This window comes from Lucilia cuprina, chromosome 5 (genome assembly GCF_022045245.1).
Source record: "Lucilia cuprina isolate Lc7/37 chromosome 5, ASM2204524v1, whole genome shotgun sequence".
Lineage (NCBI taxonomy): Eukaryota > Metazoa > Arthropoda > Insecta > Diptera > Calliphoridae > Lucilia > Lucilia cuprina.
In genome coordinates this window covers 2,367,558-2,393,062 of record NC_060953.1, presented here as the reverse complement: position 1 = coordinate 2,393,062, position 25,505 = coordinate 2,367,558, and the positions used below count along the sequence as shown (strand labels likewise).

Below are 25,505 nucleotides of genomic sequence, written 5' to 3'. Positions count from 1 at the left end.
CTGGTTCTCTTCTAGTCCTTTCTAGTTCTGTTCTAGTTATTTTCTAGCTCTGTTCTAGTTCTGTTCTAGTTCTGTTCTAGTTCTGTTCTAGTTCTGTTCTAGTTCTGTTCTAGTTCTGTTCTAGTTCTGTTCTAGTTCTGTTCTAGTTCTGTTCTAGTTCTGTTCTAGTTCTGTTCTAGTTCTGTTCTAGATCTGTTCTAATTCTGTTCTAGTTCTGTTTTAGTTCTGTTCCAGTCCAACTTTTTAAAAAAATCTAAACCCTAATAATATCCCCAGTTTTGAAAGTAAATTCAATTGATTGGCTTTGATCAGTTACAAACAGAGCAGAAAAAAACAACAACAATAACAACAACACCTACTCCTCCATAAAACATATAATTTCATATAATTTCTTTCAGAATTGAGTTTTGTTCATCGTTTCTAAACATACACGCACACACATGTAAGACCTCTCTATAAGTATCATTTTCACTTTCATTTTAACAGTTGAGTGTGTGCTGCTCTCTCACATTTAATGTGAGAAATTAGCATTTTACCAGCTGTCAATATCCTGACAATCTATCTAAAGTGTTCATAGTATCTACGACGTCATTTTCTTCTTCTACTACTACCGTTACTACACTGACACTGGTTCTTTGTTTGTTTCTTATTTTCTATTTCATCGAGAAATAAAATTAAACTGAATTCAATTTTGAGTTGTTTTTGTTGTTATTATTCTTGTTGTTATTGTGTGTTTATTTTCTTGATTACATGCGATTGTATGGAGTGTAATAAATTGGTATTAAATACATTGAATTTATACTCAACTCGTCCGTAAACAAAGACAGTATGAGACAAAACTAATAAAGCTTAAAGCTTTTAAAGCTAATTTTTTTTTAAAGTATGTTTATAAACTATAAATTTTGTTATCCAGTGTCGTTCTTTATACTCGTTTTTGATGTGTTTATATTCTTTAGAAAAATAAAATATTTTTGGATCAAAGTCTTATTTGAAATTTTGTTGGTTTTTCATTTTTATTTCTCTAAAAAAACAAAACCATTAACTAAATAATGAAATCTATAAGCACAGCAAAAAGAAGCTATAAATACTAACAAAAGAAAGGTTTTAACAAAATTTCTTAATATATGTCAAAAGAAATCAAAGAAGAAGAAAAAGTTCTTAATTAAAATTTTAAACTTAGAAAATTTATAAAGTTTTCTTTTTTAGTGTATAATTTATATTTTATAGTAAAAAATCAAATTCAGTTAGCTGAATTAAGAAAATTTAAAAAAATAAGTTAAGAGAATGCAAGAAAACTAAAGATTTTTACAATTCAGCTAGCTGAATATGTTTAAAATATAGTTAACGTAATATTTGAAATAAAAAACAAATGAATTTAAAGTAAAAGTTTAATTCAGCTTGCTGAATATCAATTTTATATATAGTTTATTAAAAACTTATATGAAAATATCTATTTTGTTAATTTTTATACATTAAAGCTAGCTAAATTAGTTAAAAATAAAGTTAATCTTAAATTCAGCTAGCTGAATAGTAATTTTTTTATTTAATTTATTAGAAAACTTATTAAATATTCATATTATTTTAAAATTTCTAGCTAGCTGAATTGAACAATTATAAATAAATTTAAATGAAATATGAAAAAACTAAAGGAATTTTAATTTACTTTGTAATTCAGCTAGTTGAATTAGTGCCTGATTAGCTGATTACCTTATTAAGCTTCAAACTTCTTTATATTGGTTGATTTGGCTTTATTTAGCTAGCTGAATAAGCATAATTGAATTTTGCTAAGCAGAATTGTAAGTTTTCATAATTTTGTTATATTTCCCGTTGTTTTAAGTAAATTCAGCTAAGCTGAATAGCTTACATTCTTGATTAAAATCCTTGTTTTTCTTGTTCCTTTAATAAAAATTTATTTTAGAATATAATTTATATCACAATCACTATAAGTATTTCTTAACATAATACGCTTGCTTAATAACTCAACTGTACTCTGCTGAATAGCCCTGTTAGGTTCTTCATATGTCTGGCTTTTTAAGTTGGTATTTTATAGGCATTTTGGGCCAACATTGAGACCAAAACCATTTCGCATAAAATCAAAAGATTTATGATAGCTACAATGAAAACAAGAAAACAATTAATGACTTTGCCCACCAATAGGGGTAGAGAGGGGGTTTACTTACTTTGTTTATAAATGGTGTGATTGATGGGATATTCGCCGCCTAAAACTAAATGATTCAATTGACTGTCCAATAAAAGATATTGCAATTTACACAACAGCAAAATGAGTTGCAGGCAAAACATTTTTTTCTAAAGACAGAGAGAGAGAGGGAGACATATAGAGAGAGGAAGAATTTTAATTGATTTTATTTCGCTTTAAAAAAAAATGAAAATAACTTTACCATTAAATTGTATTCGGAATGTATGACATTGACCATACGTACGGTAATGTTTAAGCCCCATAAACCCACTAAAATAGAGCACACAATAAAAGGGATAAAATACAAAGAAACACTCTGGTACAAAGACTGAAAAGAAAATCAAATGAAAATATATTTTTGAATAAAATTTACAAACAATACTTACCTGTTCTCTATAATAGATCACATTTAATACCAACATTATACAGCCCTGAACAAAAGGCATTTGCCACACCATATAACGTAACAAACAAAACTTAGCCTTCGACGGCACCATGGCCGGCAAACATAAACAGCAACAACAACATGGTGGTGTATTTATAGTGACCGCAGCACCATCAGTTTCTTTCATATAATTCACCTCAGAATCAACATAACGAAAACATAATTGGCGAAACATTACCGCGCCGACCGTAAAGCATAAATGCATGACGGTGTGACATATTAGCCAGCTTTTCGGTAATAAAATGGTAGTTAAAGCTGCACAACAAATTATAGGATACAGGGAGCACAACACTATGGTAGGGCCTCTAAAGTAGACATTTACACGTCGTTTAACGCGTGATACCGTGGTACAAAATATGGAAATGTTGAGTAATAATAGAAGTGTTGCCACAAATACGGAAAGTGTTATAAATGGTGTAAGATCTAAAAAGAGAAGAAAACAAAGCAAAAAAAAAAAATATAATCGACATAAATAATGTTTGCAAAGCCAAAAGGTAACAACAGCAAATAGTGGCAAAAGAACTCATAGACTTTACATATTTTTTTTGCTAACTAGTTCAAAAACGAAGGTTATGGAAAGGAACAACTTTTAAGGAAGTATTTATTTTTATAAGAAAAAAGTTATGGTCATTTGTGGCAGCTGTTTTAAGCTGTAAAATGAAAAATGGCTAATATAATGGCGTTTTCTGTTATAAAGGAAGATTATTAAGGAAAAATAACAAAAATTATTAAAATATTTTCTTCCACAAATTATTATAACTAGATTATATACTAGACTATATACTAGACTATAAAAAAGAATATATACTAGACTTTATACTAGACTATAGACTAGACTATAGACTAGACTATAGACTAGACTATAGACTAGACTATAGACTAGACTATAGACTAGACTATAGACTAGACTATAGACTAGACTATAGACTAGACTATAGACTAGACTATAGACTATACTATAGACTATAGACTAGACTATAGACTAGACTATAGACTAGATTATAGACTAGACTAGGCTATAGACTAGACTATAGACTAGAATATACACTAAACTATAGATTACACTATTTACTAGACTATCAATTAAACCATAATAGGCAATAGAATATTTATATGGAAATTTAGTTTTGCTTTTATATCCTTTTTTCTTAATCTTTGGCCCTTATCAAAATTGTTATCGAATAAACATGACCAGACATGTTTCTTTTCATACCTAGTAGACATATTTTGACAAGCAATGGCATATTTCTTTTATTTCTTTTTTTATATTGTTTTAATTATTTATTAATAATTTTTGTGTTTGAATAAAATATTTATGTTTTATTTTCGATAATTGTAAAACAGCCACAAAATGACCTTTGAACTTAGTCTTATTTTGACATTCTTAAAGAAATATATGAAGAGAGAAGTAGACTATTACTTACTGTTGTAATAATCCGATAACGTAGGATGCCAAAAAATGCTAGGATCCAATTCTGTTACATTTGAAATTTCTCTTGTAAAATTAAATAGAGACAACTGCTGCTGCTGTTGTTGTCCCTGTTCTAAATGATGATGATGAAAATATTTAATGTTTGATGACATTTTTATAAGGATTTGTTTTCGAATTTTTTTTATGTTTTATTGAAAATAACACTTAAGTACTTGATAATTAAGTAGTGATGACTCAAGTGTTCATGAGTAAGTGGCAATGATGGGCAATGTTAAGAGTCTGGAGGCTTTATTATTTGAGCAAGTATTTTGTTAAAAAGGGGCTGCTTCAGTTTACAATTCAATATAACCACAAAATTTTCACCACATTTTTCCTGTAAATAGAAGAGAAGAAAATTAAAAAAACTGCTTTACAAATGAAGATAATTAAAAAGTAATTAAATTTTGCTTAAGAATATAATTTGTTTAATTAACCCCGTTATAAATTATCTGTTGTTATTTATTTTAACAACAATAATAATCATAATAACAAAAATTACTTGGAGTTATTTTCACATTAAACAACCAATGTGGTGCAACGTTGTTTTCTCTGTTCTGACTGCAACAGAAATTGTAATTTGCAATATGTTTGTTAAAAGTCAACAACAACAACAGCAACAAGAATGTCAACGACAACAATTGCAGATACAATAACATTAACAACTACAGCAACAGCATTATTGTCAATTGCCAGCAACTATATACATACAAATAAAAAACTAACTACATTCATTATACACTCCTTAATTTACCATGAGAATGGGTTTCATTTTACTACATAACGTTGCACAAACATTTACTTTGCATGTATGTATGTATCTATGTACTGTGTACTACCTTCATTAAGCTGTATGTCTCGTTAAGATACGTTTCTTTTATAATTTATCTATTTTTCTACTGCATGCAAATTTATTACATTTGGCGTTGCGAGGCTTTGTGTTTTGTTTATAAGTTGCAAGTAGATATATATTTACCCAACTTACATATACAACCATAAAATGTAGTGTATTGTTTGGTTTTGTGCAGTAAAAATGTTAAGAAATTTTAATAATGAACAAAACTTAAACAAACACAGACAGGTTGGACAGATAAAGGAGGCCAAACTAATATTAAGCGATGTAACCAGATAGAAAATTATGTAAAAAAAAAATAGTTTAGCATGAAACCCTGACGAATAAATAAATTTTTTATACATGAATCTTTCTTTGGCAGACAGTTCTAATTCAGTTCTAGTTCAGTTCTAGTTCAGTTCTAGTTCAGTTCTAGTTCAGTTCTAGTTCAGTTCTAGTTCAGTTCTAGTTCAGTTCTAGTTCAGTTCTAGTTCAGTTCTAGTTCAGTTCTAGTTCAGTTCTAGTTCAGTTCTAGTTCAGTTCTAGTTCAGTTCTAGTTCAGTTCTAGTTCAGTTCTAGTTCAGTTCTAGTTCAGTTCTAGTTCAGTTCTAGTTCAGTTCTAGTTCAGTTCTAGTTCAGTTCTAGTTCAGTTCTAGTTCAGTTCTATTTCAGTTCTAGTTCAGTTCTAGTTCAGTTTTAGTTTAGTTCTAGTTGAGTTCTAGTTTAGTTCTAGTTCAGTTCTAGTTCAGTTCTAGTTCAGTTCTAGTTCAGTTCTAGTTCAGTTCTAGTTCAGTTCTAGTTCAGTTCTAGTTCAGTTCTAGTTCAGTTCTAGTTCAGTTCTAGTTCAGTTCTAGTTCAGTTCTAGTTCAGTTCTAGTTCAGTTCTAGTTCAGTTCTAGTTCAGTTCTAGTTCAGTTCTAGTTCAGTTCTAGTTCAGTTCTAGTTCAGTTCTAGTTCAGTTCTAGTTCAGTTCTAGTTCAGTTCTAGTTCAGTTCTAGTTCAGTTCTAGTTCAGTTCTAGTTCAGTTCTAGTTCAGTTGTAGTTCAGTTCTAGTTCAGTTCTAGTTCAGTTCTAGTTCAGTTCTAGTTCAGTTCTAGTTCAGTTCTAGTTCAGTTCTAGTTCAGTTCTAGTTCAGTTCTAGTTCAGTTCTAGTTCAGTTCTAGTTCAGTTCTAGTTCAGTTCTAGTTCAGTTCTAGTTCAGTTCTAGTTCAGTTCTAGTTCAGTTCTAGTTCAGTTCTAGTTCAGTTCTAGTTCAGTTCTAGTTCAGTTCTAGTTCAGTTCTAGTTCAGTTCTAGTTCAGTTCTAGTTCAGTTCTAGTTCAGTTCTAGTTCAGTTCTAGTTCAGTTCTAGTTCAGTTCTAGTTCAGTTCTAGTTCAGTTCTAGTTCAGTTCTAGTTCAGTTCTAGTTCAGTTCTAGTTCAGTTCTAGTTCAGTTCTAGTTCAGTTCTAGTTCAGTTCTAGTTCAGTTCTAGTTCAGTTCTAGTTCAGTTCTAGTTCATGTTTAGTTCAGTTCTAGTTCAGTTCTAGTTCAGTTCTAGTTTAGTTCTAGTTTAGTTCTAGTTTAGTTCTAGTTTAGTTCTAGTTCAGTTCTAGTTCAGTTCTAGTTCAGTTCTAGTTCAGTTCTAGTTAAGTTCTAGTTCAGTTCTAGTTTAATTCTAGTTCAGTTCTAGTTCAGTTCTAGTTCAGTTCTAGTTCAGTTGTAGTTCAGTTCTAGTTCAGTTCTGATTCAGTTCTAGTTCTGTTCTAGTTTAGTTCTAGTTCAGTTATAGTTCATTTCTAGTTCAGTTCGAGTTCAGTTCTAGTTCAGTTCTGATTGAGTTCTAGTTTAGTTCTAGTTTAGTTCTAGTTTAGTTCTAGTTCAGTTCTCGTGCAGTTGTACTTCAGTTCTAGTTCTTCTCGATGAAGAATAGAAAATCAAAAATCATGACTTAGCCATTTGATTTGAAAAACCCCCGTTATGATTAACATCGCCACTTAGTAAAATCTTTTACAAGTTTTAAACTGATAAACAGCTACCAGAATTAGTAAGCAAATATTTTTGTAAAAACCTTACTATTAAGTAGTTAATTAAGTACTTTCAAAAAAAATGTTCCCAGAAATTAGAAAACATTTAAAAATGCATTAAATATAAATAGATTTTTTGATTAATAACAAACAATTAAATAAACTTAAATATTTAATAGTTTCTCTGACATGTATAGTAGATAAAAAAGCAATTTTCAATTGTGTTCTCTGTAAATATTTAAACAGTTTTAAATTTTAACAATTTAAAGTGAGAAATTTCACACTTAGTTAAAAACAGAAACAAAAAGCTATAAAGGTTGTCGGTACAATGCAATCTAAAATTAATTAGTTTCTTTTAAGATTACTTAGCTTGGACACGAACCTATTGTTTATAAGTAAACAAAACTTGCATAATATTTATTTTGTTTTGTTATATCAAGTCTTCTTTTTTTCCTCTTTTAACCCATTTATGTTTGGTTACTCAGCCGGTTTAATAAAACATTTCCTCAAACTTAAACTCTCTCTCTTTTTAACACATTCTCTGACTTAATCAACTCATTTTTGTTTATTTCTATTTTCCAAACAATTGATTAAAATCTCTTACTCTCGTTTTAAAATTGCAATTACTTCTTTTTCTGTATACATTTAAACATACATTTTTATTTAAAAATTATGTAATATTATGAAGAAAAAAAAATTACAAAATGTTGTGTATTTGTATTTCGCTATTAATTTAAAAAAATAATAATAATAAAAACAAACAAATCAACAACGAAGAGTGTTTAAATTGAAAGAGAAACCGGTTTTTTTCATACGAAATTATGTTTTTTTTGCAACTTTTAATTTGTTTAAAAGATGCTTAAGGTTTTCTTATTGTTGCTTTTCTATGGTTTAATATTTTATTAATCTTGTAAATAACATATATTTTTTTTTAAATATGAAACCAATTAACTAATTTAAATAAATGGACAACAACCTTTTTTTGGGTTTAATTTATGTAGTTTTATATGTTTATTTCTTTTTTGTAAATTTATACAAAAATATTTCTTTGACCTTGACTTTATTATTTTTATGTTTTATTTATCAGACTTTAGTTGTACGTATTTAACCTAAAATTATATCAAATATAAACAAGAAATTCCTAAAGGCAAGAAAAATAATAAAAATAAACAGAAGCAAACCGGTTGAGTAGACTTAAGGCCAAAAGGGCATAGCTATTACTTTATGACAAAATATAGAAAACTTCTACTGTTTTCCAGAAGAAGACAAAATACTGAAAACGTGTAGTCTTCCAGAAAAAAACTTTTCTTTCTTAAGTAGACACTTTTCTATACGAATTTTTTTTCCTTAAGAAGACACTTTTTTATAAGATAACTGTCTTCCTTGAGAACACAGTTTTCGAATAGAGATTTCTCTTTTTTTAAAAGACAAATCTATTCGAAAATCGTATTCTTTGGGAAGAATACGATTTTCGAATAGATTTATAGAAAAGTGTCTTCTTTGGGAAGACAGTTTTCGTATAGAAAAGTGTCTTCTTTGGGAAGACAGTTTTCGTATAGAAAAGTGTCTTCTTTGGGAAGACAGTTTTCGTATAGAAAAGTGTCTTCTTTGGGAAGACAGTTTTCGTATATAAAAGTGTCTTCTTTGGGAAGACAGTTTTCGTATAGAAAAGTGTCTTCTTTGGGAAGACAGTTTTCGTATAGAAAAATGTCTTCTTTGGGAAGACAGTTTTCGTATAGAAAAGTGTCTTCTTTGGGAAGACAGTTTTCGTATAGAAAAGTGTCTTCTTTGGGAAGACAGTTTTCGTATAGAAAAGTGTCTTCTTTGGGAAGACATTTTTCGTATAGAAAAGTGTCTTCTTTGGGAAGACAGTTTTCGTATAGAAAAGTGTCTTCTTTGGGAAGACAGTTTTCGTATAGAAAAGTGTCTTCTTTGGGAAGACAGTTTTCGTATAGAAAAGTGTCTTCTTTGGGAAGACAGTTTTCGTATAGAAAAGTGTCTTCTTTGGGAAGACAGTTTTCGTATAGAAAAGTGTCTTCTTTGGGAAGACAGTTTTCGTATAGAAAAGTGTCTTCTTTGGGAAGACAGTTTTCGTATAGAAAAGTGTCTTCTTTGGGAAGACAGTTTTCGTATAGAAAAGTGTCTTCTTTGGGAAGACAGTTTTCGTATAGAAAAGTGTCTTCTTTGGGAAGACAGTTTTCGTATAGAAAAGTGTCTTCTTTGCGAAGACAGTTTTCGTATAGAAAAGTGTCTTCTTTGGGAAGACAGTTTTCGTATAGAAAAGTGTCTTCTTTGGGAAGACACTTTTCGTATAGAAAAGTGTCTTCTTTGGGAAGACACTTTTCGTATAGAAAAGTGTCTTCTTTGGGAAGACACTTTTCGTATAGAAAAGTGTCTTCTTTGGGAAGACAGTTTTCGTATAGAAAAGTGTCTTCTTTGCGAAGACAGTTTTCGTATAGAAAAGTGTCTTCTTTGCGAAGACAGTTTTCGTATAGAAAAGTGTCTTCTTTGCGAAGACAGTTTTCGTATAGAAAAGTGTCTTCTTTGGGAAGACAGTTTTCGTATAGATTATTTCTATAAACTTCAAATGACTAATTGGTTTCATAAAATTTATAGAATAAATAAATAAAGATTGTTTTTAATAATTGTTAGAAAATTAAATCAAAAAAAGTTGCTTTTATCAAATTAAAAAATGCTTGTTACACAAATAACAATCAATAGATAATATTGATGAACAAACTATAGATATATATTTATTCAAAGTCTGTGTCTCTTAACAAATATTTAACAATTAGTTTTAATTATTTGTTGTTATCTAATAAATATAATATCAAATAGAATTCAGAAATATTTGTTAAAAAGTAGTTATTTCTATTCACCTGCTTGTTGTTATTTTTCTAAAGCACAAAAATTGATTAACAAAAGTCGTGCTCTTGACGCAGAACGACCATTATTATGAAGGTAATTAGTGTCTTCAAGTAAAAATTTATTACAACATCATTATCACCTTAATTGTCATTATCATTATTATTATCATTAACAATAATAAAAATAAAACAAAAGAAGACTATTTTTTCCATCTTCTACTTGTTCATCTCTATAGAGACTCATTGAGTTGTTAAAATAAAAACAAATTTTATGTTTTTCTCATTTTCATTTACGCTTTTATTTTAAGTGAATTTATTTCTCATTTGTAATCGCACTAATTAAACTCATCATCACCATCATCATCGTAACAACAATGACAACAACAACGACAACAACATAAACAAATAGTCAACAAACTACTATTACAGCAACAATAATAAATTTGCTATTAATTGGCAGATAATTAAAACTTGGGATGATCGATCGATAAGGTTCAAGTTATAATAGAGAGGGAACAATTAATTAATTTTTACATTTTCCTTATTTTCTTTTTATTACATTTAATTCTTGGCGGTAAATTGTAAACAAAAGTTAAAAATTAAATATTTTATCAAGGTTTAGTGTAGAAAAAAAACATTATTATTGTTAATTTGTTTTAAATAGAAAAACTCAAACGATAAGACAAATATTACATGAGCAAATTATTTTCAATTATAATAAAATCAATCAAATAAATATTAAAAAATAATTATTTTATTTTTGAAGAACGTTTTTGTTTAGTTTTATTAAGGTTACACAGCATAAAAATGATTGATCAATAAGGACTTTGTAAACAATAATTTTATGGTAATAAAAATTTATACGAAAACTGTCTTTCCCAACAAGACACTTTTCTATACGAAAACTGTCTTCCCCAAGAAGACACTTTTCTTTACGAAAACTGTCTTCCCAAGAGAACACTTTTCTTTATGAAAACTGTCTTATCCTAGAAGACATTTTTCTATATGAAAACTGTCTTCCCCAAGAAGACACCTTTCTATATGAAAACTGTCTTCTCCCAGAAGACACTTTATATGAAAACTGTCTTCCTTAAGAAGACACTTTTCTATGCAAAAACTGTCGTCCCTAAGAAGTCACTTTTTTATACAAAAACTGTCTTTTTTAAGAAGACACTTTTCTATACAAAAACTGTCTTCCTTAAGAAGACACTTTTCTATACGAAAACTGGCTTCCCCAAGAAGACACTTTTCTATACGAAAACTGGCTTCCCCAAGAAGACACTTTTCTATACGAAAACTGGCTTCCCCAAGAAGACACTTTTCTATACGAAAACTGCCTTCCCCAAGAAGACACTTTTCTATACGAAAACTGCCTTCCCCAAGAAGACACTTTTCTATACGAAAACTGCCTTCCCCAAAAAGACACTTTTCTATACGAAAACTGCCTCCCCAAGAAGAGACTTTTCTATACGAAAACTGCCTTCCCCAAGAAGAGACTTTTCTATACGAAAACTGCCTTCCCCAAGGAGGCACTTTTCTATACGAAAGCTGCCCCCCAAGAAGACACTTTTCTATACGAAAACTGCCTTCCCCAAGAAGACACTTTTCCATACGAAAACTGTCTTCTCCGAGAAGACACTTTTCTATATGGAGACAGCTGTCTTTATCCAAGAAGACACTTTTCTATACGAAAACTGCATTCCCCAAGAAGACACTTTTCTTTATGAAAACTGTCTTCCTTAAGTAGACTCTTTTCTATATGAAAACTGTCTTCCTTAAAAAGACGAAAACTGTCATCCTTAAGAAGGTCCATTTCAGTATGAAAACTCTCTTCCCCTATTCTATATGAAAATTGTCTTGTATTGCCATGTCTGATAGTTTTTTATTTCTTTTTTGTCAAGACAACTTTCTGTTAAAAAATATTTCTTGTCTATACATTATTTCTTTTAGACAATCTGTAACATTAATTTATTTCCGCCTTTTCTTTAGTTTCTTTTTGTTTTAAATTGTTTTTAATATGTTTATATATTATTTTTCGTTTTTTTTTATTTAATTTTTTTAAATACACACGTTCTGATGATTTAATTCAAACGAAACAAGATTCCCCCAAAATATTAATATTGTCAATTTTTAGACAGTTAACACTTTGCTTATATGGTGGCATTTGAAACATAACTATGAGACAAGTAGTTTCAATTAGAAAGAAAAATATAAAACCAGTTTTCAAAAAAATAGAAACTTCTTTTTTAATCTGTTGAAATGTTAAGTCAAAAACCACATTATTAAAGGGAATAGTGTAAAAGTAAATATGAAACCTTAGGAGACACTTCAATCATAAAAAACTATGGGAGATTTAAATGATAAAAAATATTTGTTTGTGACAATTAAAATGTGAATAAAACAAATAGATGAAAGAAAGAAGTTATCAAAGAGTACGCGCGTACGAAAAGCTTATAAAAAGGGGCACGTTAGATTATACTGAGGGAAGTAACCCTTAAACGAATTTCTATAAAGTTAATCAAATTCAAAATTAATTTAAATATGAAATTGAAAAATTTTAACTAAACATTTGTTAAGTTAAAATTTATTTTTTAAATTAGCAAATCTGTTGGCTAAGGTATACTTCCCTTTTAATAAATATTTATTTTATTTTACATTAATATTGTTTTTGTTGTAGCGCTAAAGGTATCAACATCATTTGCTTTTGGTTAATGTGTTCAGACAATGGGTATTATGTTGACAAATGTACAAATGTATGATTGTTTGTACATTGAACTTAGGAATTTAGTTTTTTTACAAAAATTTTCATTAACAAAATTTAAAGTAAAACTATAATTATACATCTTTTTATATTTGTAACCTGTGTGTGTGTGTGTTTGTCTGTCCTCTAAATTATCTTGCAATTGAATAGATTTTATTTTATCTTATTTCACCTTAGTTTTTATTGAATTTTATTTTATTGGGGATTTCTTCTTTGGGTTTGTTTATTTTTGTCTTTTATTCTTCTGCAATTTGTGGCCTTTGGACCTGCAAAAAAGTACAAACTATTGTTGTGATTGGTAAAATTAGATTTTGTGCAGTTTTTCTAATTGTTGCTAAGTTTAGTCATGTTTTTTTGACAAAAGATAATTAAGGAAGTTGACGTTTATTGTGGGAGGTTTTTCTGTTAAGATGAATGATTTGTGTTTTTTTTGGGCTTTTTGTTATTTTAGTCATATTTTCTAATCAAAAATGTAAATATCGTAATTTTTTTTAAGAAAACTTTTGATATCGTAATTTTGTTATTAAAAACTTTTCATAACTTAAGTTTTTCTAAAGACTACTTTCTACATCGTAATTTTTTCGTAAGAAAACTTTTGTTATCGTATTTTTTATATTTACTCTATAAACGTAAATTTCCTTTAAACAATTCTAATATCGCAATTTTTTATAAAGAAAAATTTCGTAATTTTTTAATTTTAAAGAAAACTTTTTGTAACGTAAATTTTTCTAAAGAAAACTTCAATGTCTTAAAACTTTCTAAAGAACACTTAAATATGGTAAAATTTTCTAAAGAAAAAACTCAATATCGTAAATTTTTCTATAAGATATATTTTACATTTTTCTTAAGGAAATACTTGTATCGTAATTCTTTATTAAAATAACATTCAATATTGTAATTTAAAAATAACTCAATATCGTAAATTTGTCTAAAAAATGTGTTAAATATCGTATTTTTCTATATCTTAGAAAATTCTAATATCGTATTCTTTTCTACAGAAAATTTTTAATATAGTTTTTTTTTTAAAGAAAACGAAAATATTTCTTAAGAAAACTTTAAAGCAAAAATTTAATATCGTAAATTTTTCTATAAGAAATATTTGAAATCGTACCATTTTCTATATTTATATCGTAAAGCTTTATAAAAAGAACATTCAATATCATCATTAAAAAAAAAAACTAAATATCGTAAAATTTTCTATAGAATAAAAATTGATATCGTAGTTTTCTATGTCTTTATATCGAAAATTTCTATTTAAAACTTTTATTATCTAAAAAGAACTTTAAAAATTTTGATTTTTTAAAGAAAATATATAATATCGTAAAAGACAGCTTCAATTTCTAAAGGAAAAACACAATATCGTAAATATTTCTTTATATTCTATATAAAATACTTATATCGTTATCCTTTATAAAAAATATATCGTAATTTCTTTTATAATATGTAATAACGTAAATTTTCTTAAGAATACTTTTAATATCGTAAATTATTTTTATTAAAGATCGTTATTTAATGTTTTTCTGCATAAAACTTTAATGTTATAATTTTATTCAACGGCATCTTTTAGTAACGTAAATTTGTTTAAAGAAAACTTGCAATATCGTAATTTTTTATAAAGAAAAAACTCAATATCGTAAGTGTTTCTATAGAAAATATTTCACTTTGTACATTGTTCTATATTGTTCTATCCTTTATATAGAGAACATTTAACATAGTTATTAATTTTTTTGCAATATCGTAAATTTTTGTAAAGTGAATCTTAATATCGTAAATTTAAAAAAATCAATATTGTAAATTTTTTTATTAAAAAATCTTAATTTTTTTAATAATATTTTTTTAACAAAACTTTCAATTTCATATTTTTTTAAATAAAAAATCTTAATATCGTAAATTTGTTTTTTTCAAAGTTTTTTTTTTTTTTTTTTTGTAACGATTTCTTTTTTTATTTTTTCTTCATTACTTTACTTCACCTTGAGAACAGCTTCAAAATATCTTAAAAAAAACTAAAATTTGTTGTTGTTGCTATTGTTATTATTTTTTGTATTATATATTATTATCATTATTGTTGTTGGAAAATTTACTTAGTTGTTGTTTTTAAACCAGTTTTAAACTGGGTCACCAAAAACTACATATTATTTAATATTTATTTAAACTCACTTCAAAAATTTACTTCAACTAATATTTTCTTTTTTAAAACAATTTTATTCAAAAGGAAACTATTAATAAAATTTCACGCATTCATGACTAAATAAATTTTTTTCCCAATTTTGCTTTTAATATATTTTGTTATAATAATATTTAATTTATCATAAATATTTTGTAACAAAAATTAACACTATTTTTATTTATAAAATCTTAAACAAAAATCACTTCTTTACAATTTAAGTACAAAAATGCAACTGATCGATATGATCATGTTAGTTGTTTTTTTTTTGGTGATTTTTAGTTTTTTTTGCATGTTGTGATTCAATATTTGTGAGATCTTGTTATTATTTTAAAGAGTTAAGTATTGACGCTCTCAATTATGTGTGAACACATGTTTCGGATCTATGGAGGGCTCTCTGTTTGTATAGTTTTCATTTAGGTGAGAGCAGCCACTATCTCTCACTCTTGGTGTCAGTTTTGTGGAGATATTATTTAAAAAGAGTGTGTGTGTGTTGTTCATATTGCAAGAAATTTAAATAACTGAAAATGAAGAAATCTTAAGTGGAGGTTTGAGTTACTCTTTAATATATTACATAAATCAGTGAGAGTGGGTGGTTTGTTTATGTTTGTAAACACCGTAATTAAGAGATCATGTAAGTGTCACCAAATTTGGTTGGTAATCAATACATAATACTTACGAGGGAACACATTAAAACAGTAAAGTCTTTTTAGAAGTGAATAGAGGTTTTTAAAAAGCATGGTTTTGTTTTTCTATAAATAATCTCTCTTTATGTAAAAACTCATTTAATCATGTGTTATTGTTTTTATTTTGCAAATTTTTATTTTCCTTTACATTCATCATTATTAAGCAATTAATAATTACATTTTGCAGAAAAAGCAAAAACGAGGCGAATAAAGAAACAAAATCCGGGATGGGAGTAACAATACAGTTGTAATTTTGTAGTACTTTTTGTCATCAAAGACAACAGTTGTCACTTTTTCAATAGTCTATAGTCTAGTCTATAGTCTAGTCTATAGTCTAGTCTATAGTCTAGTCTATAGTCTAGTCTATAGTCTAGTCTATAGTCTAGTCTATAGTCTAGTCTATAATTTGGTCTATAGTCTAGTCTAAAGTCTAGAATATAATCTAGTCTAAAGTCTAGTCTAAAGTCTAGTCTAAAGTCTAGTCTATAATATAATCTAGTCTATAATCTAGTCTATAGTCTAGTCTTTGTTGTCCTTCAAATAACTATTATCGCTAAATATTTGAGGACTTATGCAAATACGATAAATAAAGTTAAAAATGGTTTACTACACACTTTTACATTATAAAAAGAGGTTTTAACAACCAGTGTTAAATTAATGATCATTTTTGCATAAGGCGATTAACAATTACAATTTTCCAAGCCTGAACTAAATGAATGAACTTTGTGTTTTTCTGCTAAATTGCAAAAAAGTATTGTGAATATACAAACAAAATAAATAAATCACAATAAAAATAAAAACATATCTTAGGGCTGTAAAAATATAAAATTCACACACACACATCCTCTCAAAAAAAAAAAAAAAAATAAAACCTTTTTTGTTAATGTTGTTGTTTTAAGCCTACTTGTAATTTGTTTAACGAAGCAAAACTGAACAAAAGCAAAAAAAAAACTTTTAATGATGCCTGCTTAAACAGGCTCTCTTATCCCTTTTTGCCCTCTGTTCCTCCTTTTCATTGTAGTTGAAAACCTTTAAGCACGTTTTATCAGGTTTTGTTTTTGCTAAAAGTGGCGTAAAACTGATTGTGGCACAAATAAACAAAAAAAAACGCTTTTTAAGTTTTAAATAAAAATTCACATAAAACAGTTAAATAAAAATAGAAAACAGAAACATATAAATAAAATAAACAAAATTACTTAAGAACAACCTATAAACAGGAACTGTTTAAAAAAAGGATTTAATTTTCTTTTCTTTCTTTTTTCCCCTTTCTTAAGCCCTAAATTAAACAACAAATAAGAAATGGCATTTCTTCTTTTTGACCATTAAGCAGTCATGTGTTAAAGTTGAATTTTAAGGGGATTTTTTTTCTTTTAAATTGTTATAGAACAATTTACACTGACCTGTAAGTAAAACGAGAGCTAAAAAACTGTTTCCTTTGACATTAACCACAATAAGTTTTTTGTTTATTTATGGTAGAATTTATTTGAATTGTTTTATTTTTATTAAGGTACAAGGACTTTTGAGTAGTTAAGAGCAAAATTTAAATGATCAAGAAAACTGCTTAAGAGGAAGACTTTTTAAAGAAAATGACTTCCGGAGATTCTTTTATGAAGAAATCTATTTTTCTTTACGAAAACTGTCTTCCCCAAGAAAACACTTTTCTATATGAAAAGTGTCTTCCCCGAGAATACACTTTTCTATATGAAAACTGTCTTCTCCAAGAAGACACTTTTCTATATGAAAACTGTCTTCTCCAAGAAGACACTTTTCTATATGAAAACTGTCTTCTCCAAGAAGACACTTTTCTATATGAAAACTGTCTTCCCCAAGAAGACACTTTTCTATATGAAAACTGTCTTCCCCCAGAATACACTTTTCTATATGAAAACTGTCTTCCCCCAGAATACACTTTTCTATATGAAAACTGTCTTCCCCAAGAAGACACTTTTCTGTCTTCCCTAAGAAGCCACTTCCCCAAAACTGTCGTTCCCAAGAAGACACTTTTAAATATGAAAACTGTCTTCCCCAAGAAGACACTTTTCTATATGAAAACTGTCTTCCCCAAGAAGACACTTTTCTGTATGAAAACTGCCTTCCCCAAGAAGACACCTTTCTATATTAAAAGTGTCTTCCCCAAGAAAACACTTTTCTGTATGAAAACTGTCTTCCCCAAGAAGACACTTTTCTGTATGAAAACTGTCTTCCCCAAGAAGACACCTTTCTATATGAAAAGTGTCTTTCTTACAAAGTAATTTTTCTATATGAAATCTGTCTTCCCAATAAGACACTTCTATATGAAAACTGTCTTACCAAGAAGACACTTTCCTATCTAAAACCTTTCTTTTTATCTTTTCGAAAATTGTCTTCTTACGGAAAACAGTTTGCTATGCGATTACAGCTGACATTTGCATACAATTTGCATCCAACAAGTTCAATATCAAACCAATAAGTTGGTTAGTTGTATACAACAATAGTTGTTGTTATTGACACGAAGATTTGCGGTATCATAAACATGCAACATATATGTTGCCACAAAATGCAATTTCTTTTGTAAGCAGACGATGGGTATCTTTTCAATGTCTGCTGCCATTAACCAACCAACGAGACAAGCAAACCATTTACCATTATTTCTAGCATTTATGTTTTGCAAAAAATAGCCTTGAGTTATAGTTAAACGGATGAATGAACACATTTATATATTTATTTATTCATTTGCCCATTCATTCTACGTACACTCACTCACACTCACTGACTCCATTTCATTTACCAGTTTATATGCTTGCATTGTTGTTAGTATGATGAGGTTGCTTAGTTCGTTCATGCAGCAGTCATACTATTAAAAATGCACCTGAAACTGTATCCTTGAGCTTGCAAAATCGACAATGATTGTGTCAGTTTGTTTACTCTGGCTCTGCTTCTGCACTTCTAATCGATATTTATATAATTTTTTTTGCTATCTAAACTTTTTGCATTATATTTCCTTAAACATTTGTTAGTTCTTGTGTATATATACAACAACAGAGTGAGTGCAGCATATTGGTATTTGTGCAACTTGATTCCCCCCTTTATATTGTGCAACCATTCATCCTTCTATTTATTCTTTCATCCATCTATAATTATGACGGTTAGATCAGCACTATACCAGTTTGTTTTTAGATTAATTTCAGTGTATGAGTTTGTTTTTTTTTTTTTATTTCAACAAGAGCCTAGTTAAAATTGACTAAATGACTGACAGACTTTATTACCCAATGACTGAGTGTCTCAAGGACTGACATACTGTTTAAAATATTTGTTTAGTTGTTGGCGTATTTAGACCCTCTTTCCTGGTTTCTGGTGCTAGTAAACGTGTTACACTTCCGCTTACTGTTCGCTTAATGTTAAAATTTTACAAGATGCATTCAAATGTTTATAATGATGATGACAACGATGACTCTACCACCATGAAATTTTCATACAGGGTTAAACATTTTTCTATTTAAAAGGTCAATTATTTCAAGAACAATAATATCAAGGAAATTTTAAATAGAAATGTTTCTATTTGGGGAAGACAGTTATCATATAGAAAAGTGTCTTCTTAGGTAAGACAGTTTTCATATAGAAAAGTGTATTCTTGGGGAAGACAGTTTTCATATAGAAAAGTGTCTTCTTTGGGAAGACAGTTTTCATATAGAAAAGTATCTTCTTGGGGAAGACAGTTTTCATATAGAAAAGTAACTTCTTGGGGAAGCCAGTTTTCATATAGAAAAGTGTGTTCTTTGTGAAGTTAGTTTTCATATAGAAAAGTGTCTTCTTTGGGAAGACAGTTTTCATATAGAAAAGTATCTTCTTGGGGAAGACAGTTTTCATGTAGAGAAATGTCTTCTTGGGGAAGTTAGTTTTCATATAGAAAAGTGTCTTCTTGGGGGAAGGCAGTTTTCATATAGAAAAGTGTCTTCTTTGAACAGTTTTCGTATAGAGAAATGACTTCTTGGGGAAGACAGTTTTCATATAGAAAAGTGGCTTCTTTGAAAAGTTTGTTTTTATACAGAAAAGTGTCTTCTTGGTGAAGTTAGTTTTCATATAGAAAAGTGTCCTCATTGAAAAGTTTGTTTTTATATAGGTAATATGCTTTTTTTTAAAGTAGTTGGCTACACTGCTTAAAACTCGTCGAAAATGTAAACAATAACAAACCATTTCAGTTATTCTCTTTATTTAAACACTCTTTGCATTTAGTTTCTCTCTTTTGTTTTTCCTTATTTTGTTTTCATTTCATATAACGGCTGTTCTTGTTGTGGTTCTCGTGTGATAGCTTCTGCTATTGTTGTTGTTGCTATAATGTTTGTAATATTTTTGTGTATAAAATACTAGAACCTTTGCCAACATGCCGTTAGTTAACAACGACCATTGCCTGCTTAAACATGTCAGTGCAAAAACTCCAAAAGGAAAACAAATTCTTGTTGTTTATTTTTTAAAGTTTATGTGTTTGTGTGAGAGAAAAAACAAAAAAAAAACTAAACAGTTGTTATTGCTATCACTGTATAATGAGAAAGTGTTACTGTTATTAAAATGATAATTATGTTGAAAATAAAAGGAAACTTGAGGTTTCAGTTAAAAATAAACTAAAAGCAACAAAAGAATATTTAAATTAGAAAAAAATATTATAAAATATAGTGAAATTTGAATTGCAAAGGAAAAAATTAAAAAAAAAAAAAATGCAGGTGAATAAAAAATTGGCGTCTTTTTATAAAAGAACATGTGTTAAAGATTATTAAAATTTATTTTATAAATTTATGTACGTTTAATGATAAAGCTTAAAAACAACAGAAAAGAAAAAATTAATAATTGTTAAAAGTGCTTGAAAAAAAAACCGACAAAAAAATTTATAAATTTTTTATGACCCCCACAGCAGCAGCAACAACAACAGCCTGTTATAATAATAACAATACAAAAGCTTTTGAAAGGATTTGTTTTTAATGTTGGTTAATGTTATTTTTTGTATTTCATTAACAATAATAAAAGACAACAAATAAACACGACAACAACAACAAATTATCATAAAAAACAAACAATAACAACAAAAGCAGCCATTAAAAAAGTGTATGAATAATAAAAAAAAAAATATTAATAAACCTCAAATTAAAGTAATAAATATTATTAAAAAGTTCAAAAAATAAAACAACAAAAATTTAAGAAAAAATTACAATATTTGCTGTTAAATAAAATGTAAGTTTTAAAATATTATTTTCATAAAATTTTTAGTTATATTTTTTTTTCTATAAAAACTGCTCTAAGAACTGTTATGTTTTAAAGAATTATACAAAATTTGTGTGAAATCAGAGATTGTTTTAAAAAACTACCTTTTTATAGAAAAATGTTTTAAGAAGACTATTTTCTAAAGAAAATAGTTTTGTAACAAAAGTTTTTGGTAAAAAAAACTTCTTCAAAAAGGACATTATCTATAAATGACTTCTTAAGGAAGACCTTTTCCTCTACTTTTTTAGTGTAGAAAACTTCTTTAATATGTAACATCTCATAAGACCTTTGTGAAGAGAACTGTTTTAAGAAGAATATTTTCCATAAAAACTTTATTTTAGAACAAAACTTTTTTAAAGAAAACTGCCTCAAAAAGTTATTATTTATTAATTACTTTTTAAGGAAGAGAACTTTTTCTAAAAAAAAAAACTGCTTCATTTAAATACTTTTCTCTAGAAAACTGTTCAAAAAATACTTCTATAAGATGTGATATCTGAAACGACATTTTTAGAGACTGTTTTAAGAATATTTTCTAAAAAAATTATTTTATAAAAAACGTTTTTAAAGAAAACTGCTTCAAGAAGTTGAAGCTAAAAGTTTTATTAAATTATAAACTAAAGCTTTTGCTAATTAGTTTAGAATTTATAAGTAACAATGTATTATGTTTTTGGGAAGGTCAAAGGTCAGATCTTTGCTTTAAGCTTTGTAACTTTGAAACTAATTGAAAAAAGTTTTTGCAAGTAACTGCATGTTATTAACTAAAGTGTCCTCTACGTTCATGAAAAAGTTAATAAAAAACTCCTGTTTAGTTTAGAAGTTATGAAGCAGAATGTCAAAGTAGTTAGCTCAAAGGTCAGAATGTCAAAGTAGTTAGGTCAAAGGTCAGTTTAGCTTTGTAACTTTGAAACCAACTTAAAAAATTCTTCATAAAAAAGAACATATTATCAACTAAAGTGTCCCTTACAATCATGGAAAAGTTGAAAAGGAACTCTTGTTAAAGTTTGGAAGTTATGAAGCAAAATGTCAAAATAGATTTTTATAAAAAACTTACAGATTGAAACCAAATGTATGGAACACTTAACAGCAGTTTAACAAAGAATCAATGCATTCGAAAAAGGCAGTGATTTCCACTAAAGTTTAAGTATCTGGTTGGCTCTAAAACGTCTTTCGTTAAGGATGAAATCTCTGTAAAAAAGAGTGATTATAATCATCACTTAAGTGTCTCGTTTGTTAGCAAAAAAGTGGACTCTTTAAAAACAAATTTAAGGATTTAGCTGTCCCTCCGCAATCTATGTTTGGGATGACGATTGACTTCCTCATGGGACAAGTTCATGTCTAAAAGGCTAATCTTTTAGGACTGTTCGATCGAACTGCTGGGTTGTAGAAAAAGTTTTGGCCTTTAAGAATATTTTTTTGCACAAAAGCTACAGTGTTTTCAAAGTCAAAACTTCGAATACTAAAGCTGAAAAAAATCTCTTTCAAATCTGTACAACAGGTTGTCAAAATTATGTCAAAATCATTTAAAACTAACTTGAACTAGATTTTTTGTTGAAAATTTATCCTTTTATCCTTTCATTACAGCAATATCTAAAGTCTTTGTGACTGTTTTTCTGTCTGTCTGTCTATCTTATCTTTAACCCTTTTTTTCTCATATAAATTAAACCATTTAAACTACAACTTTAAATGGTCATGTTAAACACCAACAATTTAAATCTTTTCTTCTAACTAATTGTTAATTTCAACATAAAACTAAAGAAAAACTTTTAGTTTTCATTCTATTAAATAACATGGATATTTTTTCTAAAGATAAAGTTTTATCAACAGTTTTATATATCATCTATATTAAAGCCAGCAAGGCAAAACAAAGGTTTGTGTGTAAGAAAAAAAATTAAAAATTATTAAACATTTTTCCTAGAAAATTTAAATTTATTAAATATAAAGCTATTAAACAAATAAGATTTCTGTATCTATTTTTTTAATATTTTTTTAAAGAATATAAGCAACTGTTTAAGCAATTTATGCAGAAATATGCAAATTTGTCTTTTTTTTTTTGTCTGCCAGCAGCACACACGCAAACATATTTCATAAAAAAAATATTAAGGAAATTAAAAAATAATAAAATTTAATAACTTATTTTCTTAAATATTTTTAAAAATGTTTTAAGTTTTTAATTATTTTAAATTTAAACAATTTCTTTAAAAAATTTTATCTTTTAAAATATATTTTTTCTTTAAATTTAAATTTATTATACATAAACTACACTTTAGCTACATCAGCAATTCACATAAATACTTAGTTTATCCTTTAAAAAAAATTAAATTAAATATTTTCTTTCATGTAGTAGTATTTTGCAAAACAATACCTAAATGTTTATATCTTTGTATGTATGTATGCTTTTTTGCTGGGGGATTTTCATAATGTTCAGCCACATAAGCCACAACTTTCACAAACTCTAACACCTGCTTAAAAGACCTAAATAACACTTTTATTATTGCACCACATAATATCGAAATATAGGAACGTGTTTGTTTGGAAAATTTACTACTTCTACTACTTGCAAGGGGTTGCATTTTGTTTTAAGTTTTGGTCTCTTGCTATAAACTTCACACTACATAAACATGTGTAAAAATAATAATAAAATTAATTTCATTTTCTAAATGTTACCTTTCATTTTCTAGAAGTAACTTTTCATTTTCTAAATGTAAGATTTTCTTAAAGCTTAGACTATTTTCTAAAAATTTCATAATTTTCATTTTAATCTAATAATTATTTTGTCAGTTATGAACTTAGTTTTAAAACCCCTTTGGTGGAAAAACCTTCATGGAAAATTTACATCATAACTTTTAAACTAAACGAATGATATGATTTTGTAATTTTCTCTAATTAAAAAGAGACTTCAGTTATTGTCCTTAATTTTGTTTGAATATTTCAAAGCAATTGGTACTTGAGTTTTAAAAATAAAACCCCCGACATGACCTTTAACCCACTAACGTACTACTGCATTATTCGCTACAGAAGTTCTAAAGATATCAGCTTAACACATTACGGCAATTAAAGAGAAGTTAGAGCCTTTTCATTCTGAGAATAGTTTCTTCTTAGACACTTAGAAAAGTGTCTTCTTGGGGAAGACAGTTTTCATAAAGAAAAGTGTCTTCTTGGGGAAGACAGTTTTCATAAGGAAAAATGTCTTCTTGAGGAAGACAGTTTTCATATAGAAAAGTCTTCTTGAGGAAGACAGTTTTCATAAAGAAAAGTGGCTTCTTGAGGAAGACAGTTTTCACATAGAAAAGTCTTCTTGGGGAATACAGTTTTCATATAGCAAAGTGTCTTCTTGGGGATGATAGTTCTCATATAGAAAAGTGTCTTCTTGGGGATGAATGTTTTCATATAGAAAAGTCTTCTTGGGGAAGAAAGTTTTCATATAGAAAAGTGTCTTCTTGGGGAAGACATTTTTAATATAGAAAAGTGTCTTCTTAGGGAAGGCATTTTTAATATAGAAAAGTGTCTTCTTGAGGAAGACAGTTCTCACATAGAAAAGTTTCTTCCTAGGGAAAACAGTTTACATATAGAAAAGTGTCTTCTTGGGGAGAAGAATTTATTCATTTTAAATATATTGTCAGTTCTGCTCTTAAATCTGCTACAACAAGCAAATAAAAATCATGAAAAAACATGTCTCTGTAGGAATACATTACGTATGATTGATATTTAAATAATTCGTTAGCACTCATACGCACCATGGTAATTTGCATAAAAGAGAGAAAGGAACAAAAAATTTACTTTATACTTTTTAACACCTTTATATCGCACACACCCTTTTATTAAATAAAAACTCATTATAGATAAATGTCATATTTTAATTTTTATGAAAAAAAAAAACAGAAAAATGTTAATTGATTTTTTTTTCTGAACTACAAGGATGCTATTAATATTAATTAAAAAATATCTATTAAAATAATAAATATTAAGCGATAAATTGTGTTTGACAGGTATACCCTTGCTAAAGCAATTGTTGTTGAAATTTTAACTGAAGTTTTTTTCAATTATAAAAGTATTGATTCAATTCTTTATATAAATATTTTAAACTTATTTATTTTATTATTTAATCTCTAAAGTGGTTTTTGAAATTTCTGTGAATTAAGCACAATACAACGTAAAACAATCTTTTTATTTGTATCTTGGAGTTTTTTTTTTTTTTTTTGTATAACTAAAAGAAAGTTTGTTTTCCCTCTTTGATATGATAATAAAAAAAAGAATTGCAAAGAAAAGGTTAAAAGCTTTATATTGCCCAAGATAAAAAAGGAATAAAAATAAAACTATAACAGTCATTCATCATACCACTAAAGCCCTTTTCTATGGCTTTCAATAACTTAAAACTAAAGAAAGGAAATACAACAATATATAACCATAAATATTTACTACTTCTACCAACAATCCAGCATTTGCACAACAGCATTTCTTTCAACCATGACGTTTGGCAGCTGAAAATTGCACTTTCTTAACAACAATAACTTTGTTGTTGAAGAACATGCATTTTTTGTTAATTTTTTGAGTTGTTAGTGACTGTCGATATGACGGTGCTAACAATTCTGAAAAAAAAGAAAAGAAAAGAAAAAAAACAACAAGTCTGAAATAAATAAGTGCATAAATGAATGCTTGGATGACGGTTTGCTTCAGTTAAATCTGTTAGTGAGTGGGCGTTTTGTACGTTTGCCTGAGCAAGTGAGTGAATGAGTGAGTCGCTGTTAAACTCAAGAGAATTTTTTGTTTGTTTTCTTTATGAATAGCTCGTGCAGTCCCCTATCATAACCCTTGTAATATTTACATTTATAGTAAAAAAGGGATTAAAGTTTT

At 27.7% G+C, this 25,505-nt stretch overlaps 1 protein-coding gene across 4 annotated transcripts; it reads right to left on the bottom strand.

The window, feature by feature from the left end:
- Window positions 1-1,897: 1,897 nt before the first annotated feature.
- On the bottom strand, window positions 1,898-14,789 carry LOC111685774 (organic solute transporter alpha-like protein). Of its 4 annotated transcripts, none has more exons than XM_046952762.1 (6): window positions 14,730-14,789; window positions 4,067-4,447; window positions 2,584-3,065; window positions 2,400-2,525; window positions 2,181-2,307; window positions 1,898-2,111 (listed from the first exon to the last, which is right to left on the bottom strand). In XM_046952762.1, the coding sequence occupies exons 2-6, from the start codon at window positions 4,224-4,226 to the stop codon at window positions 2,032-2,034; spliced, it is 975 nt and encodes a 324-aa protein (XP_046808718.1). In that variant the 5' UTR covers window positions 4,227-4,447; window positions 14,730-14,789; the 3' UTR covers window positions 1,898-2,031. The 4 variants fall into 4 exon arrangements, with proteins under 4 accessions (XP_046808718.1, XP_046808720.1, XP_046808719.1 ...); XM_046952764.1 differs by lacking the exon at window positions 14,730-14,789 and adding an exon at window positions 14,654-14,671; XM_046952763.1 differs by lacking the exon at window positions 14,730-14,789 and adding an exon at window positions 14,543-14,604.
- Window positions 14,790-25,505: the final 10,716 nt, after the last annotated feature.